The sequence below is a fragment of the Lampetra fluviatilis genome, chromosome 21 (assembly GCF_964198595.1).
Source record: "Lampetra fluviatilis chromosome 21, kcLamFluv1.1, whole genome shotgun sequence".
In the NCBI taxonomy this organism is placed as follows: Eukaryota; Metazoa; Chordata; class Hyperoartia; order Petromyzontiformes; family Petromyzontidae; genus Lampetra; species Lampetra fluviatilis.
In genome coordinates, this window is record NC_136295.1 from 1,531,272 (window position 1) to 1,550,984 (window position 19,713).

Below are 19,713 nucleotides of genomic sequence, written 5' to 3' on the forward strand. Positions count from 1 at the left end.
ATTTCCGCGAGAGGGAAAAAATGTCCGTTGCATATTCAAGCGCAGCGAAATAATAAATTGTAACGACGAGGCGAGAGCTATTGCGCGCTGCGCTGTTCGGTGCGACGATTCACCCGCGACCGGAATTCTCCGCGGCGTTCGCATTTTCTGACGTCAACAGCTGGCAGATTCCCGCAGTATTATTTATGGCACAACACCCACTTTGCCGGCCTTCCAAACAAAGGCACGTGGAACAAAGTGGTCCCGCTGAGTCCCGCGGGGAGACTGGCACGTGTTTCGGTCACTCAACGCTTTTTATTAAGGGAGGGCTGGCGAGGCCCCCCCCCCACCGCAGAGACAATGCGAGGAGAGCGGCTTATGCCCCGGCAAGTTTAGAGTGAGCCAACCTTCCCAGGCATGTGTTAGGTTAATTTTGTATGCGCGCCCTTCATAGGGGTCACCGTGCTCGATGGGCACTCGAATTCGCGGTGCGTTGGTACAAAGGGGATACTCGTTGGGAGTTTGTACGTACGGACGAACGGTCGTACGTTGAACTTCTTTCGCAACGCACGTAGCCAACCGTGCGAATCGGAGTTTGTTCTGCCTAAATTGACTATGATTGCAGATACTTTGCTCAGCAAAATTCACTTGTCACCAATATGTGGGTTGTGTATCGACTTTTATCGTAATTGCGACCGCAGTGCTTGCATGTACAGGTGAATGTTGATTGAAATTATTAAAATTGGTCATAATTGAGTTAACTTATCATTTGGAGGTCGCATATGGAATCATGCACTGATTGAAAACCGTTCTCTTCACACACATCGCTATCGTCTGTCTCATGATCAAGATGACTTTTCCAAATAGACTACAACATCCTCCTTGTGGTATCTTTATTTTATCGTGCTGTTGGTCTGCCTTCAATAATTGCAAAATATATAGATGTATGTTGAACTTCCTTCGCCCCGTACATAACCAACCGTGTGAATTGGAGGTGCGGGGGAAAGTTAAACAAACTATGGGTCTCTGCTGTGTGAGTCTATGGGTCTCTGCTGTGTGAGTCTATGGGTCTCTGCTGTGTGAGTCTATGGGTCTCTGCTGTGTGAGTCTATGGGTCTCTGCTGTGTGAGTCTATGGGTCTCTGCTGTGTGAGTCTATGTATGTATGTTGAACTTCTTTCGCACCGTACGTAGCCAACCGTGCGAATCGGAGGTGCGGGGAAAGGACAACAGCACATATCCATGGATGCTGCTGTGTTGTCTCGTTGTGTCCCTCCCAGAATGTAATTTTGCATCGCAGATTATTTCTTGATGCTGCTGCATTGGCAGCGACGCTCGAGAACAATGCACGCACAATCTCAACGCACAGTGCGGACTTTAAAATAAGAAAAAGAGACAACAGGTGACGTTTTAGGCAAATTAGCCGTCTTCATATCACACGGAGAGGCTGCAGAGAGCACGTGAATAAGAGTTGGAGATTGCACCAGGGGCGGTTTCTTCATTAGGGCGATTGGGCGACGCACCACCAATGTCATTCAACCACAGAGTTACGCTAGCCGTTATTGTGCCTCTGGATATAGTCCAATCAGCATCATGTCACGTTCTGTGGAGTACCGCCTCTTCTTGGGCGATTTCACTCTGGCTGAGAATCGCCCAGAGTGTTCCCATAGACTTACATTCAAAGATGTTTTTTTTCGAACGGCGGGCGCTCCAATGCATTCTCTATGGCTTCCGGGAGGGCTCGCACTAACGTGCTTACGTCATCATACGTAAGCACGTTTCAGTCAACAATATTATTTGTCGCCACCTAGTGGAATCTTTAATAAAAGAAACTGAGTGGATTGTAATAATAGTGAGTATAGAAACAAACAAGATGTATTGTAAGAGTCACTTTATTTTTCATTAATATTAAAGAAGTGAAGTTGCCTTTACATGTGTAGGGGTGTTACGGAGGGGCTGTTATGCAATGGTATCAGACGGTAAACAAACACAGTGGGCGTGGCTATGTCGGTGCACAGGGGGGTGCTCACAGCGACGTCCGCACCGGGCAGCCTGGGGGGCTGACTCGGAGCTGGGATCCCCCGGGGCCCCACCCCTCAGGGGGGAGATGGTATATAAGGGGGTGAGCCGGAGGGCTCGAGGGAGGATGTATGAAGCTTAACCAGTGAAGAAGGAAGATCTTCCAGATAGAGCCCTGGACTCCCCTGGATCGCCGCCCTTGTCAGGGCCAACCAGGACCGAGCCAGTGGCGTGGCCCCGAGAGCCAGAGCCGGTGCTCTTGTCAGAGCTGGTTTGGGGACTCCGGGCGCCATAAGCCCAGTTGGCCAGTGCTGGGCTAGCTAGCCTCCCCTAGCCTGATAGTGGAGGACCCAGAGGTAGGCTAGGTGTAGCCTAGAGTGTGTCTCCCCAGTTAGATGGGTGAAGGGGCCGACACCCCTTCCAGTGTTGTATGTCCCGGTCTGTATCGTGCTTTGTACGGAATAAATAAGTGTGCCTCCAACACCGGCGTCCAAGTCCTCCTGAACGTTATTACATCTGGCGTCAGAAGTGGTCTTCTACGAACATGGACATGCGACGGACGGCTCGTGCCAGAGAACCGGGGGCGGAGGAAAACGCTGACGACTTTGAGCCCGAGATGGCTGAAGGCGACGCCGAGCAGCCAGGGCCGGGTCCATCCACACCGCAACGTCTGGACGGATGGGAGCCGTCGGCTGACGGACTACGGCAGGCTCATTCGCGACTGGCGGAGCTACTTTACGCTGCTGCCGCCACACTAGAAGAAATTACGCGGCTGGGGGCTGGTGGAGCGCCGCGGAGCGACGACAGCCGACGGCCAGCGCCGGTTCCCGCCGTTTCCACGGGGCCGGATTTCGAATTTCCCGCCATGACTACAGTGGGTGCTGAGGGCGGGGCCGGCCTGAGCCACGCGCCCGACATCGGGCATACAGTAGCTGCCACGTCATCAGGAGCGGTCAGCGCGTCACCAGCAGAGCGACCGGCGATGCCACACGCCCTTCCCGCCAAAACCGTGCTGAGTGACGGGAGCGACGGGGGTCGACCATCGACTGCGGCCGCCGCGTTACACCAGCGCTTACCACCTCTCAAGGAGTTCGTGGGCGAAGACGGTGACTGGGGCGGTTTCCAGAGGCGTTTTCTCGCCCACCAGGAAATGGCGCAGTGGACGGATGCCGAAGCTCTCGGCGCGCTGCCGGCGATGCTCGACAGTGATGCCCTCGCTACTCTCACCTCGGCGCCGAAAGCGAAGCGCGCCACACTGCAGATGGCGTTTCAACTCCTCGCTGCAGTCTATGGACCACCTTCGGACTGCAGGCAGCTGTTTTATGATCGCCAGCGGGGTGCCAAGGAGTCGCCCCTGGCGTACCGTACGGCTCTCCTGGCACTGGGGAAAACAGCTTTCCCGCGGATGGATGAAGAAGGGGTGGACGCTATGGTCACGGAAAAAATCCTGCTGTTGGCTGACGAGTTGGACATTGTCGTCTTGGCGCAAGACGACACGGAGATGTGTTCCCTGCGGGCCGCGCGACACATCCATGCAAACTTGCTGTCCCAGCGTCGAAAGGCCAGCAAGGCGGCGGCCGTCCATACCGTCGCTGCAGCCACCCTCCCAGCGGAAGAAATCTGCGCCGTCGACAGCCCGACGGAATGGAGATCGGGAGTACGACCGGCTCGGGACGGACCGAGCCGCCAGGACCAACCCAAGTCATCGGGAGCACTTACGCGCTGCTACAATTGCGGCCTCCGGGGCCATGTGGCCTCGGGATGCCGCTCTCCTCGGCAGCGCGGGACGACGCCTCGACAGGACGTCGTGCCTCTTCCCAAGCCTCACCAACAAAACCCGGCGAGTCGCGGCACCCCACATGTTTGGCCCACGCACACACCCGTCGCACAATAGACAGGAAGGACAAGTTCAAGGGGCTCGCATAATGCATAATGTACGTTGCCTCAGTAATCCCCCCCCCCCCACATTGTGCAAGAGCGCAGAAGGGTGGTCACCATATCTACGCCTTTATATAAAGAACGAAACAGGTGGACTTCTGCACAAATCTGGCTGTCGCCTGATGAAGCTAGTTGTAATTACTGGCGAAACGTCGTTCTCAGATTGTAAATGTTGTGGCTTGGCTCTCCAACACACCGGTGTGCTGTACTAGTGACGAATTGGCATGTTCTGTTTACGTGACAACCCTTACTAGTTGGCTGTGTCGGGTGGTGATGGGTTTTAATGACACATTTATATCTTTATTTGAAGCTTTCGTGACTGCAGGAATCCATATTCTTTGGTTCTTTCAGTAAAGTCACGTAGGTAGAAATAAAATAAAACAAATCACGACGTTTTGATTGCAACGCAAGCAATCGTCATCAGGCAAAAGATGATGACGACCGCTTGTGTTGCGATCAAAACGTCGTGATTTGTTTTATTTGATTTCTAACTACGTGACGTTACCGAAAGAACCAAAGAGTATGGACACATTTATATATTTACGCGATCTAACCCAAAAACCTCTTATGAAGTTCAACATACTTACATAAATGTCCATATGGCAATGGTGAGTATAACCATAGGACCACTGTTGACTTCTTCACAAAGTGTATTCATTGTATCAATCCCAGAAGCATGATGGGCTGAGTGAACCCCTACCTGCAATCTCAACTCGCAACTCTACCATCAAGGCACCTGGCTGGATCAGAAATGAACAAGTGTCATTTATCGGTAGTACGGACAATACATTTATAAATAGTACGTGGGCTGATGACCAAAAACAAGAATGTGCTTTACCCTTTCCGACAAGAATACCGGAGTGTTAACATGTCGAACCAGCAAATAGACACACATTGCAAGGCATCAAGTCTGCATTCACCACATCATGCTCGTGGTAAAACAAGCAGACAAATGAGCTTTGATAATGCATGCATTGTCCTTGAAACTGATTGGCCTACACCAGAGACAGCCTTTTTATGGCCCTGTCTCTTTTCTGAACAGCCCATGTATACATGATACGTGTATATAACGCATGGTGCATGAGCAACTATACATATTAAAAAAAAGACCTATTTTGGCAGGACACGTGACTAGATTACTGAGGAATGAGACTGATGCAGAAATGGCTGCCAGAGGATTGAACAATCCCGTCAGGACGACTACCAGAGATGGAGCAATGAAATCAGCTGATGGGCAGGGGCGAGATGGATTGTAACGGCGCAGAGCTACGAGGGATGATTCCGGCATGGGGAGGCCTTCATCCAGCAGTGGACAGACAATGGCTGATAATGAAGATGTCCATGTGCATCTTTTACTAGGTGGCTATATTTATAGTTGCTCATGCACTAATATGGTCTGATCTAAGTTGTGTACGCAATACCCAGGAGAACAAAAAGTCAGAGGGTTTGCGGCGTATAAATAGGCAATTTTACGCATGCCCCCATGTCGAGACAGGCATGGCAGCTCAATGTTGGATGGTCATAAATGATTTATTTGTCATCTGCACACACCTGCCATCTCGCTCTCCCAGTGCGACAAAATCCCCCGCGAGAACAATAGAGAATGACCTGCCACTGCAGCTGTGGCTGGATATTTGTTATGTTATTAATGTATTATGTATTTTTGTTTTGCAGACACAATCATTTTGTAACACGAATCGGGTGTACATTTTTACTATTTAAAAGAACGCCCCGTTAAAACGCAATATATACGACTGCATCGTGCTAACGATAGCTAACGAGTTGGCCATCACAATATTCACGTTTGCAATGGAAGTACATTTCCACACATTGGACCTACACGAAGCATTTTCGGTGCGTGTAGTGATAGCAGGACTGCGTCTGGAAGACCAGGTCAAAGGGACACATCACTTGGCAGCCACGATCTTACTTAATCGCATTCGCTTGACGTCAATGCTGGAACAGTCCTTTGTAAATGGAAAGTGTAAATGCGAACCGAGGTGGACTGGGTGAGGGCAAGCCAAGGTAAGTGTAACTGTCTGGAGAGTGTAAAGTTACACCCGATACATGCCCAGTCGCCCCCACCTCATTCATTCCACTCATGTCCCTCCCCGTACATGTCATCCTGCCTCACTTCGACACCTCTCGGCCCTCTCACCCACATTTATCGTGGAGGACGAATGGATAAATCATGTCGATTTTAAGTTTGTAAGAAAAAAATAACAAATCCAGGTTTAATTGTAATGTGAACCATCGCTTAATGCTTCTCGTGGAAATAAAAGGTTGGCAGCAATGGCGGAGCCAGGATTTTTAGGTCGGGGGGCAACCCCTCCAGCAATGAAACATTATAGGAGTTGTTAGTAAGATAGGAGATGTTAGTAAGTAAGGACTTGTCCCTTGCTTTTTATTCGACGCGTGTGCGGCGATAGCGCAGCCATCGATTGAGGGTCGAATTCGAACCGCGTTGTGTGATCGGCATCGCGCTCGCTGAAGGTGATAGCCTTCAGGGAAGTTGTGGACTCTGTGTACGCAACTGCGCACAATTCTGAGTCACTTTTACTACTTTGCCGTTACTTATTGCCAATTATGGACTCAGATTATTGTCCTATCATCTCATAGAGTCCCTTGCATGTAATAATATGCTACACAGTGGCAGTGGGGGTCGCGAAATGCCGATTTATTATTAGTAAACCCCAATGATCCGATCTAAATTAGGGATTTCGATTGGATCATTGGGGGGGGGGGGGGCACGTGCCGCCCCCACCCCCCCCAATGGCTCCGCCAGTGGTTGGCAGCAGTGCGTGAAACAATGTAAAGTACACGAAGTGAAACTTTGGTTATCAGCGGCGGAAAGGCTGGCAGATAAGAGAACTCGCAAACAAGTTGCCCCACTCGTGGGACAACTGGTGTAGTTGGAGGGGCTTTGCTGCCAGGCGAGCAGCGTGTTTGGGTTGCCCTGCGCGACATCACGCGTCTACCCCCGCACAGAGCGACCACGCAACTACATGCATCACCCCGAATGTGTGTGTGTGTTAAACTCATTTTGCACCGTACGTATCCAACCGTGCTCATCGGAGGTGCGGGTGAAGGACAAATTAAACACAAAGCAGTTCTAAATAAATTCGTTGTCAATCTATATTTAAAAATGCACAGCTCCAGTGGCTTTCTAATATCGGAAGGGAGAGCTTTCCAGACGGCCGCAGAAACGCTTCTGAAAGCGCGCGATGCGGTGATCGTCTTTGTTCGTTGGGAAGCCAGACGTCACTGCGAGGATGATCGGAGGTCGCGTGATGGTTTATGTTTCTTGGCGAGATCAGCGGGGTATTGTAGTTCATCTGAGGAAAGCACTTTGTGTGTGATGAGTGCGACTGCTCATTTAGGTAGGCATCAGTACACGGCTTCTTACGTCCAACATTGTGTGCTATCTTAACCTTGTGGATTATGTCCAAGCAGACACTGACAATTACCAGTGATTTCTGTCATGTGGACGAAGCGGTTCCTGCTCGGGAAAATACGTGCGCTCCTGGCGTGAGACTTAAAATAATATGCAATGTATTGATTATGCATTTTTCTCGTGGGGTTTAGCCCCACCTTCCCCTAAATACCAGCCATGCACCACTTTTAGCTTTCAATTCCATCTCTGACCTCTCATAGCAGTTTCACCAGATATATATTTTACAAAATATGACACTGCATCAGTCGTCATAGTAGCCGCAGTGATCACAGGCATGATCATTTTGGCATAAGAACAGTTATATGTCGAATATTAGCTGGAGGTCATAGCCACCTTTATTGCATCAACAGGATACTGTAGGGCATCGCAGTACTGGGGTTTTTGTTTGTTACAAATAATAAACACGAAGCATGGGTAAGGTGCAGGGGCTCTAGCAGAGGTGGGACAAAGTCATTGTTATGCAAGTCCAAGTCGAGTCGCAAGTCATCAAATTCATGACTCGAGTCTGACTCGAGTCCAAGTCACATGACTCGAGTCCACATCTCATAGGTGGGACAAAGTCATTGTTATGCAAGTCCAAGTCGAGTCGCAAGTCATCAAATTCATGACTCGAGTCTGACTCGAGTCCAAGTCACATGACTCGAGTCCACACCTCTGGGCTCTAGTGATATCATCTCTCCACTTTGTCGCCCATGAGATAACGCAAGTATTGTTACAGCAGTTGCAGAACCTCACGAGTGGCACCCAACTTGTGGGCCACCGCCTCGCACACGAGGTAGTACTCGCACAGTCGCCCTCGCAGGTGCGTGGGGAGACATCGAGTGAGCGAGCCCCAGTGACCACAGGCACCCACATAATTACACCACGTGTCCTTTGTTTCAACGTACACTCTTCATCAGCAAGAGGTTTTTGTTGTTGTTGCGTGAGATCGCGTAAATATGTTGTGAAACCCGCCACCACCCGACACAGCTAATGAGTGGCGTTTGTCACGTAAACAAAACGTGCCAATTAGTTACTAGTTCGGGTGGTGGCGGGTCTAACGACACATTTATATTTACGCGATCTAACAGAAAAAAAACCTGTTATGGGTATTGGTCGCGAAAGCCCACGACATGTTAAACACAATTTTCATCGTTCGCATTTCCCTTCTACAATTTGTGGCATTATTTTTGCTTACATTGTTTAGACTGCCAATTTCATGTGGGGTGCCACAGTCGAGGATCGTCATGCCCTGAAACACTCAGCAAGCAATCCATCATGGTAGGTGCCTGCTTGCAGGCACCACCCGTGATGTATGTTGTACTACTTGTGCATTGTCGACATCACTGCTGTGCCGCCGAGCTCTCGGTCAAGGTCTCCCACCGTATATCTCCACGCTTCTCGCTCCACTGACCACAGCACACCGCCGCTCCCCATGGAGCGCGTCTAATAATAACAACAGCGCCCGCCGCTCGTCGTACCCACTGCAGTTGGCAGTCGACGTTCTAAGCGGACTGCGACCCTCGCAGTCCGCTTAGAACGTCGGAGGGGCGCCACCCCCTATGGTGGCGCCCCTCCGTGGTCGCCCCCATCCACCCCCTATGATTGCCCCCCCCCCCCTTGTGGTTGCCCCCCCCCCCTGTGGTCGCCCCTCTCCACCACCTGTGGTTGCTCCCCTCATGGTCGCCCCCCCCCCTTCCCCCCCACTGAAGTCGCTCCTTTCCACCCCCCGTGGTTGGCCCACGTGGTCGCCCCTCCCCCCGTGGTCGCCCCCCCTCATGATCGCCCCCCGTGCTCCCCCCCTGTGCTCACCACCCCCCTCCACCCCCCGTAGTTGCCCCCCCTCCCTACGCCCGTACCACCCCCACACACCGTGGTCGCCCCCCCCCCCCCGTGATCCGTGGATCAAATAAATCGCTCGAGACGCCGTTTTACGGAATCAAGAAGTCGCACGTTTGGTGCAATGCTCCTTCATCGACGGTGAGCGATGAATGACTGTGTAGTGGCATACAATAGTAATGTAGCAGCATAGCGCTGGCTGCTGGCAGGGAAAGGGGTCTGCGGCTTACGGCAGCCCTGACGTGAGCAGGCCACGTGACACACCAGAGGGGGATCTAGGGGAAGGGTCACAGAAGGGGCACACCAAGAACCCGCTGGCAGGTTCTGGAAAGGGGGCGTGGCCGGGGGCGGAGCGAGGCCACGCTGAGAGTATAAAAGCGGCCCCTGTCGGGGACCTCAGGGCTGTCATGTGGAGTGGGAACCCCGCCGTGCTGCTGAAGTCTTGGTCACTATTCTTCCCGTCGTTTTCACCCTCCTTCTTGTCATCGTCTCCGTCTTCACCATCTCGGGGCGTCACCAGTCAGGCAGCCTACCAACTGTCCTGAGTAACATCGCCAACAATAGACGGACGAATCATTAAGAGTGTTAACCCCGATGGTGCTTGTTAATAAAGTGCCTCCAACTCTTATCGTCTCTGAGTTATTCACTACAAACGAATGGTACCCAGAGCCTAGACGGTCTTGGCCGAGCGGCGTTTCTCCATAGCTGCACCACTGAACATTGGCTGAATATGTGCATCATCTAACTTCAAGCAGCTTCTCAAGATTCTAGATTTGAAGTTTTCGTGACTGCAAGGATTCATACTCTTAGTTCTTTCGGTAAAGTCACGTAGGTAAAAAATTAAATTAATAAAAAAAATCACGACGTTTCGGAGAAACACAAGTCTCCGTCATCAGGTGGGACCGTCACAGCCAGATTTGCTGCATCAAGTGAGGCAGGGATTCAAGATGCAAGCTCTTAAATACAAGTTAAGGGGGAGGAGAGGGGGGGGAGCTTATCAGAATGTGGTAGCCAATGAATGGAACGTATCGGGAGGGGGGGGGGCTAAAAGAGGACACGAGGTGCTCGTGGGCGTGGACGTGTTTGTGCGCAAGTCACTGTTGTTGCACATGATAACGTATTGGAAGGGTGGGGGGCGGGGCTAAAAGAGAGCACGGGATGCATGTGTAGAGGTGTTACGGAGGGCAAACAAACACACTGGGCGTGGTTATGCCCGTACGCCGAGAGGTGCTTACATCTACGTCCGCACCGTTGAGCCTGGGGGGCTGACACGGAGCTGGGATTCCCCACGGCCCCACCCCTCAGTGGGGGAGTTGCTATATAAGGTGGTGAGCCGGAGGGCTCGGGGTTCAGTGTTCAGCCTTAACCAGTGAAGCAAGAAGACCTGCTAGATAGGCCCTGGGACTCCCCTGGATCGCTGTCCTTCTCAGGACCGACCAGGGAAAGCCAGTGGCGTGGCCCCAAGAGCCCAGAGCCGATGCTCTTGTAAGAGCCGGTCTGGGGACTCAGGGTGCCGTAATCCCAGCTTAACCAGGGCTGGGTTAGCTAGCCTCCCCTAGCCCGGTAGTGGAGGACCTAGGAGTAGGCTAGCTGTGACATAGAGTGTTGATCTCCCAGTTAGACGGGTGAAGGGGCCGATACCCCTTCGAGTGTTGTACATCTCGGCCTGTTATGTACTTTGTGCTTAATAAATAAGTGTGCCTCCAACTACGTCGTCCAAGTCTCCTGGAACAAAACTGACACCTTTATTCAAGGCATCATGTTTGCAATAACCACAACACAAGTAGTCAAAAAAGCAAACAAAAAGGTGTCAGTTTTGTACCAGTTTAAAAAGGTAAAAACCTACTACTATATTTTGCCACTGGTAAAAGAGATCTCATAGTGTAAATGCTTACCCCGAGCTCTCAAGACTCTGATATTGCACTGTGTTTGAGTTGTACGCCTTCTGGTGTCATCTGGTCCAACACCAATGGGGACTAGGCTCTAAAGAAAGCCGTCTCGGGTGTGGACCAATCAACTTCAAGGACAGTGCATATTATTATCATTATCAGAGTTGCTTCTTTTTGTTTGCTTTTTTGACTACTTGTGTTGTGGTTATTGCAAACATGATGCCTTGAATAAAGGTGTCAGTTTTGTACCAGTTTAAAAGGGTAAAAACCTACTACTATATTTTGCCACTGGTAAAAGAGATCTCATAGTGTAAATGCTTACCCCGAGCTCTCCAGACTCTGATATTGCACTGTGTTTGAGTTGTACGCCTTCTGGTGTCATCTGGTCCAACACCAATGGAGACTAGGTTCTAAAGAAAGACGTCTCGGGTGTGGACCAATCAACTTCAAGGACAGTGCATATTATTATCATTATCAGAGTTGCTTCTTTTTGTTTGCTTTTTTGACTACTTGTGTTGTGGTTATTGCAAACATGATGTCAGTTTTGTACCAATCTTAATTTTAGAACTTTCGTGACTGCAGGAATTATTATTTGCTTCTTTCGGTTAAGTCACGTCTAAAGATACAATAATAAATTAAATAATAGAATACGACGTTTCGATTGCAACACAAGCAATCATCATCAGGTATAATGAAATAGCGACATAAAATCTAACCAGAAAACTATAGACAGACATATTAGCAGACAGATATCACCAAGATACATAGCGAGAGCAACACAGGTAACAGAGAGGGAGATTGTCTCTGTGGGTTGGCCTTAAATAGACAGAGGGGGGCGGAGGCAGAGAGAGGGAGGAGGGTTAGAGAAAAAAATAGCATATCAATGAGTGGTCAACAGACGTGGTGCTGCGAATGCGATGGCACGGCAAGCAAGCCTGAAAATCAGGAGGACACACTAAAATTAAATAACCTAGTAAAATATCGAAATGTAATGTAATACAACACAGAGGGTCGGTCAACACACAATTAACGCATAGCCTGGTTGATTACGTATTTCAAAGATTGCTAAGTTAGAATTTAAGTGTGAACAATCTAAAGAGAGGACACAGGCAGAGAAAACAAGTCGCCAGAGAGAGAGAAAAAAGATAAGCTTAAAACTTCCCCGTAGAAGTGGTTCAATCTTAATTTTAGAACTTTCGTGACTGCAGGAATTATTATTTGGTTCTTTCGGTTAAGTCACGTCTAAAGATAAAATAATAAATTAAATAATAGAATACGACGTTTCGATTGCAACACAAGCAATCATCATCAGGTATAATGAAATAGCGACATAAAATCTAACCAGAAAACTATAGACAGACATATTAGCAGACAGATATCACCAAGATACATAGCGAGAGCAACACAGGTAACAGAGAGGGGTGATCGTCTCTGTGGGGTGGCCTTAAATAGACAGAGGGGGGGGGGCGGAGGCAGAGAGAGGGAGGAGGGTTAGAGAAAAAATTAGCATATCAATGAGTGGTCAACAGACGTGGTGCTGCGAATGCGATGGCACGGCAAGCAAGCCTGAAAATCAGGAGGACACACTAAAATTAAATAACCTAGTAAAATATCGAAATGTAATGTAATACAACACAGAGGGTCGGTCAACACACAATTAACGCATAGCCTGGTTGATTACGTATTTCAAAGATTGCTAAGTTAGAATTTAAGTGTGAACAATCTAAAGAGAGGACACAGGCAGAGAAAACAAGTCGCCAGAGAGAGAGAAAAAAGATAAGCTTAAAACTTCCCCGTAGAAGTGGTTCAATCTTAATTTTAGAACTTTCGTGACTGCAGGAATTATTATTTGGTTCTTTCGGTTAAGTCACGTCTAAAGATAAAATAATAAATTAAATAATAGAATACGACGTTTCGATTGCAACACAAGCAATCATCATCAGGTATAATGAAATAGCGACATAAAATCTAACCAGAAAACTATAGACAGACATATTAGCAGACAGATATCACCAAGATACATAGCGAGAGCAACACAGGTAACAGAGAGGGGTGATCGTCTCTGTGGGGTGGCCTTAAATAGACAGAGGGGGGGGGGCGGAGGCAGAGAGAGGGAGGAGGGTTAGAGAAAAAATTAGCATATCAATGAGTGGTCAACAGACGTGGTGCTGCGAATGCGATGGCACGGCAAGCAAGCCTGAAAATCAGGAGGACACACTAAAATTAAATAACCTAGTAAAATATCGAAATGTAATGTAATACAACACAGAGTTTTGTACCAGTTTAAAAGGGTAAAAACCTACTACTACATCAAAACTGACGAGGATATCATCAGGAGATAGTACCATGTCCTTGACCATAGAGACTAATTGGGTTGATTTGAGTACTGCCGAAGAGGTCTTGCCTGTGAAGGGAAGCAGAGTATCTGATAGAAAACGGGCTAGTTTATAGGTAGGGGAGTTGATTGTTGACACGATGGGTCGTAGCGGGGTGCCTTCTTTATGGATCTTGGGAAGACCATACGCGAGTCTGGGAGATCTAGCCGCCGAGGGTTTTAGAGAGGGACGTTTGGTTGGTTCGATTAGGGAAGTCGAACTCGTGATGATCTTGTTGGTTTTTCAAGACTTATCTGTTCAGGCTCTGCTTTCACCTGTTCAGGCCGTCGCCTGTCCAGTTTCTCACCCGTCAAGGCTCTCGCCAGTTGAGACTCTCACCCGGTCAGGCTCTCACCCGTTCAGACTCTCACCCATGCAGGCTCTCACCTGTTCAGACTCTCACCCATGCAGGCTCTCACCTGTTGAGGCACGCTTATGGAGGGACTTTGAGCTCTTTCTCCATGCCTCTGAAATCTCGATCGAATGATGCTTCCAAAACGTGAAATATGCGTGTGTAACAATACATTGTTATTTATTGTAGACAGCTGCACCTCCACACTGTGAGGTAGATCGCACAGGTAGCTGTGTAACAATGAAATAAAAAGCTCTTTTCTTGAAGACACCTTATACTATGATACGTGTCCAGGACGAGTTAGAACCTACATACGTGAGTACAAATAATTAAAAGCAACAATCACATAATTGTCAGGAATGCCACGGTAGTTTTCTTATGCAACATCAGTGAATCATGACCCCTGTACCTTACACTACATCATTACTTGTGCATGCTGGGAACCGCCCATGTTAAGCCAACGGAGGACCTCCTGTACCAGGAAGATGTGGATCTGTGATGGTAGTGCTGCATCATCGTGGTTCAATGTTGTCCAGGCAATGACATAAAATAGCACCCGTTATTTTGGGACTGTCTTTTTAGAGAAATGTTCAAAGTTATTTTTTTTCATGATAAATATATAGTTTGCTTAAAATACAAATTCAATGTTTAATTTAACTTATGTAGAAACTTCCAGAGACCGTTTTACCCTTAAAATTTTATTACATTGCAATAAGAATGACAATTTCCACAAAAGACAAATGTTATACGTTTAAATTTAAGTAGTCAATAAAATCATAACTGTGATATAATCAGGGAATATTTAACTGCAATGTAGTCGCTTGAGGCTTCCTTCAAATATAGTTGGATTGTCAAGAGATGCCATGAATAAACACAAAAAACAACAAATTCACTGATGATGACACCAGCATGTTTGGTTCAGTAAGAGGACTTGTATGAATTAAACCAAGTCGTGTCCAATTTGTATTGGTGCATCTCCTCCCTGTTAAGTGTTTTACACAAATGATATGAAGTGCTTTAAGTTGTAAATGGACACTAAGCACACGTATTTATAAAACAAAATTCGAATAATCGTGGCCTTGAAATGAACCTTCCTACCCTCGATGCATCACCATGGATTATGTCAGGCTACTCCCACATTCGTATGGTACCATCTGAACCTCCTGAGAAGAGTGTGTCCCCGTCTGGTGAGAAGACGACGGTCTGGACAGCGTCTTCATGGCCACTGAGTGTTTCCACGTGTCCTGTTAACAGATCCACTATCCGTACACAGCCGTCATCGCTGGCCACTGCCATTACGTATCCTGTGTAAAGCGGGGACAAAGTGCACAACGTAAGCAAGGAACACACTGCCAATGCAAGCAGGGGAACGAGGTGGTTAGGATGCTCAGGGGTCAGAGCACTGAGTTGGTACCACTGAGATCCTGCGTTTGAATCCAAGCAGCAAACAATAATATTTAGTCGGCTCTGAAATGGACTCGGATCTGATCAGTCCCAATGTGACCGGGTCCCATCAGACCCGAGCCATGCACCCCGAGTGTATTTGCCTTCAATGTGTGGTTTAGAACTACACCTTCACATATACACCATGAACAACCGTAAAAATATTGTCGGTTGCTAAATGTTAATATTTTCCATTATAAATATTCACAATGGCACCGTTATTGTAAACAGCAGAGTAGCTGACTGGGTGGCATACACGACGAACGTTGAATTATCCAGCGATATGGTTTCAGTCCTGTCTAAAGGTCTTAAATTTGCTGTTGCCCCATGTACAATCTCTGTCAATGAGATCATTGCTGAAGTGGAATCAGCAGTTAGACATCTCCCTCATAATCAAGCTGAGATGACTAGGCACGAGGTTGCCAACATTATTGAGAACAGCAAAGTGGCAAAAACAAATATTAACTTCAGTGAAGCAAAAGCCTTCAGAGAATTGAGAGCAAATAAAGATATCCAAATTCTTGCTGCTGATAAGGGCCTATCAACTGTTGTGATGCCCCGTGAGGACTATGATAATAAAATCTAAGATTTACTCGATGAAGGTACCTTTAAATTAAACGAGACCTAACCAGCACATTGGAACGTAAAACAACGGCAATCATTGCCAAGTCATCAATTGCCAAGGAAGAGCAATACCTGATCAAACCAAGGGCATCAAAACCACCAAGACTTTATGGGCTACCAAAAATTCACAAACCTGATGTCCCATTAAGACCCATAGTACAATAGGCTCTGCCATGTACACATTAGCACAATACGTAACGAAACAAATACAGCCCTACATCGGTAGGACCTCTTCTTTCATCAAAAACTCTGAACATCTCGTAAGTATAATTAAAGATATTAATCTTAATCCTAATGATATTCTCGTAAGTTTTGATGTGACCTCTCTGTTCACAAGTGTTCAATAAAATTACTCGACACTGGCAACGAACAACGGTTTAGCTAAAGATATCCCAAGACTAGCTGAACACTATCTAAAGAACACCTCCTTCTTGTGGCAAGGTGATTTCTATAAACAAAAGGAAGGAGCAGCAATGGGCTCTCCTTTGTCGCCTGTGATAGCGAATTTGTACATGGAAGATTTTGAAAAAAAGAAATAGCTTCAAGCACATTTAAACCATCTGCTTGGTTTAGATATGTGGATGACACAATGGTGGTCTGGCCACACGGCAAAGATACACTGAACGTATTTCTAAATCATCTTTACTCGCAAAACCCATCCATCCAGTTCACCATGAAAGTGGAAGCTGACAGAACTCTACCATTTCTGGATATTCTGCTAGAAATGGTAAAATAACACGCAGTGTTTACCGAAATAAAACGCATACTGACGCCTATCTGAATGCAGTCACACCATCACCCAGCACAGAAATATGCTCTTATCAAGATGCTCATTCATCGAGCTAAGAAAGTGTCAGATGGTGACAGTCTGAGAAGTGGAATTCAATATGTTAAAGAAGCGCTGTAAATGAACGGTTACAGATGTAGAGGTGTAATTGTGTATGGGCACGGATGGCTAACAAACACAAGGGGCGTGGTTAGGGCCGTACACAGAGGATGTGCTCACACCGACGTCCGCACCTGCATCCCCCACGGGCCCCTCCCGGGGGCCGAGTACTATAAAAGGTGGTGAGCCGGAGGGCTCGAGGTCGAGTATTAGCTTAAACCAGCGAAGAGCGAAGACCAGCTAGAATAGGCCCCGGAGCTCCCCTGGCTCGCTGTCCTTGTCAGGGCCGACCAGGGCAAGACGGTGGCGTGGCCCCGAGAGCCCAGACTGACGTTCTTATAAGAGCCGGTCTGGAGACTCAGGGTGCCGGGATCCCAGCTTGACCAGGGCTGGGATAGGTAGCCTCCCCTAGCTCTGTAGTGGAGGACTCGGGCGTAGGTTAGTGGGGTTAGATGTTGCGTCTCCCTGTTAGACGAGTGAAGGGGACGATACCCCTATAAGTGCTGTGTGTACCCGTTACTGTGCACAAGTTGGTGTTAATAAATAAGTGTGCCTCCGACTCCGTCGTCAAAGCCTCCTGAATACTTACTACATCTGGGGTCAGAAGTGAACGTTCAACGATGGACACACGAGGGACGACACGTACCAGGGAGTCGGAGATGGAGGACACCTCGGCCGAATCGGCACCAGAGATGGCCGAGGTCGGATCGGAGCAGCCGGGGCCGAGTACACCCGCGCTGCTACGACAGGAAGGGGGGGATGCGTCGGCCGAGGGACTTCGGCTGGCTCACTCCCGCCTGGCGGAGCTGCTCTACGCTGCGGCCGCCACGTTGGAGGAGATCACGCGGCTGGGGGCTGGAGGGGCTGCGCGGGACGACGACGGCAGCCGACGCGCGGCGACAATCTCCCGCCACCCCGACGCGGCTCGCGGTTAAATTTCCCGCCATCACTACAGTGGGAGCAGAGGGCGGGGCCGGCCCGCGTCAGGTGACTGCTGAGGGCCAAGCACAAGCCGTGACATCATCAACACCGGCCAGCGCGTCAACAACGGAGCGACCGGCGATGCCATGCTCGCAGCCCGCCCACACTGTAACGTCTGCTGGGAACGACGGAGCGCGATCCGCAGCCACGGACATCACGTTACAGCAGCGACTGCCGCCTCTCAAAGAATTCGTGGGCGCGGACGGGGACTGGGGCGGTTTCAAAAGACGGTTCATCGCTCATCAGGAGATGGCGAACTGGACGGACGCCGAAGCACTACGCGCGCTGCCGGCGATGCTGGACAACGACGCCCTGGCTACCCTCACCTCGGCGCCTAAGGAAAAGCGCGCCACGCTGCACTTGGCGCTGCAGCTGCTGTCAGCTGTCTACGGCCCGCCTTCGGACTGCAGGCAGCTGTTCCACAATCGTCATCGGGGCGCCAACGAATCGCCTCTGGCCTTCCGGACGGCTCTCCTGGCCCTGGCGAAGGCAGCTTTCCCGTGGATGGACGAGGAGGGAGTGGACGCTATAGTGGCTGAAAAGCTGCTGCTACTCGCGGACGAGCTGGACGTCGCCGTCTTGGCTCAAGACGACACAGAGATGTCTTCCTTGCTGGTAGCGCGCCACATCCACGGGGGCTTGCGGTCCCTGCGTCGCAAGGCCGCCAAGGGGGTGGCCGGCCATGCCATGGCGACTACCACCCTCCCATCGGAGGAGGTCTGCGGGGTGGAGCGGCGGGGGGAATGGAGATCGGCGGCACCACAGGCTCGGAACGGACCGAGCCGCCAGGAGCAGCCCAGGCCATTTGGGGCGCTCACACGCTGCTACAACTGTGGCCTTCAAGGCCACGTTGCTTCAGGATGCCGGGCTCCCCGTCAGCGCGGGGCGACACCTCGTCAGGACGCCGCGCCGTCTCCACCCAATCTTCAGCAGAGAAATACGGCGAGTCGTGGCACCTCACACGTTTGGCCCATGCACACATCCGACACACACTCACGCGCTGAACTGAACAGGGCTCGCAAATTGACGGCCGTTGCGTCCGATTGTTCTGAAATGCGGCGAGCGCTCCAACCGGGTTAGTGGTCGGAGCTCGCCCATCGTGTCGTTGCAGCGTCGGCGGGATCGTCGGTCGTGGTCGGTCATATTGATGGGGTAGAGGTGCGGATTTTAATTGACACAGGAGCGTCGGCGACCATTATATCTGATTTGATTCATAACATCCTTCCCGTTCAAAGTCGTCCCTTGCTCCCCGTTGACGTGCCATGCTATGCTGCTAACGGGGGCTCGCTAGGCATCATTGGGCAAATCCGCGCCAAAATTTGCATTGGAGACATTAAATTATCCGGACCTGTTTTGGTTTCCTCCTCACTGGCGGTTCCGTGCCTGTTGGGGACGGATTTCTTGGCCAAAATGCCCATTCGTATCTTGATCGACCAGGGGTGCATCGAGCTCCCGTCGGGCCGACGTGTAACGTTTTTGTCTTCCCACGCCCACAGAGCGTCGGGCGTTTGCGACCGTGCAGGCGCTCGTGGCAAAAACTGTGCGCGTACCCCCGGGGGCTCAGATGCTCGTCCCTCTTAGGTTGCGTCGGCCGTTTGCTGAGGGGGTTGCGGATCGGGGGGTCTTGTTGGGACCATCTCGGGCCGGGGTCAATGGACCCGATTTGCTAGCGGCTCAGACCATGGTGAAAGGGGATGGGGACCCCTTCATTGCAGTCCTTAATGTAGGATCGCGAACGGCCGTGGTTCCTCAAGGGACCGTGCTTGCACACGCAACGCCGGCACCCTATGAGGAACCACTCGTGGGTCAGGTAAGCACCGATCCTCCGTCGCGACCGCATTCGGACTGTGATGACGGATGGCTGGATGCGCTTTGCGCGGGATCAGTGGACCTGTCCGACTCGCAGCGTGCGCAGCTGCGAGTTCTCCTGAAAGAATTTGCCGACGTTTTTAGTCA

General features: G+C 49.9%; 1 protein-coding gene across 1 annotated transcript in view; it reads right to left on the minus strand.

Moving 5' to 3' along the window:
• Positions 1-19,713, minus strand: part of SPAG16 (sperm associated antigen 16) — a 65,164-nt gene that overhangs the window by 19,164 nt on the left and 26,287 nt on the right. The window contains exon 16 of the mRNA XM_078865723.1: positions 14,975-15,127. Within this exon, the coding sequence (XP_078721849.1) occupies positions 14,975-15,127 (153 nt within the window). The remainder of the gene's footprint in view (positions 1-14,974; positions 15,128-19,713) is intronic.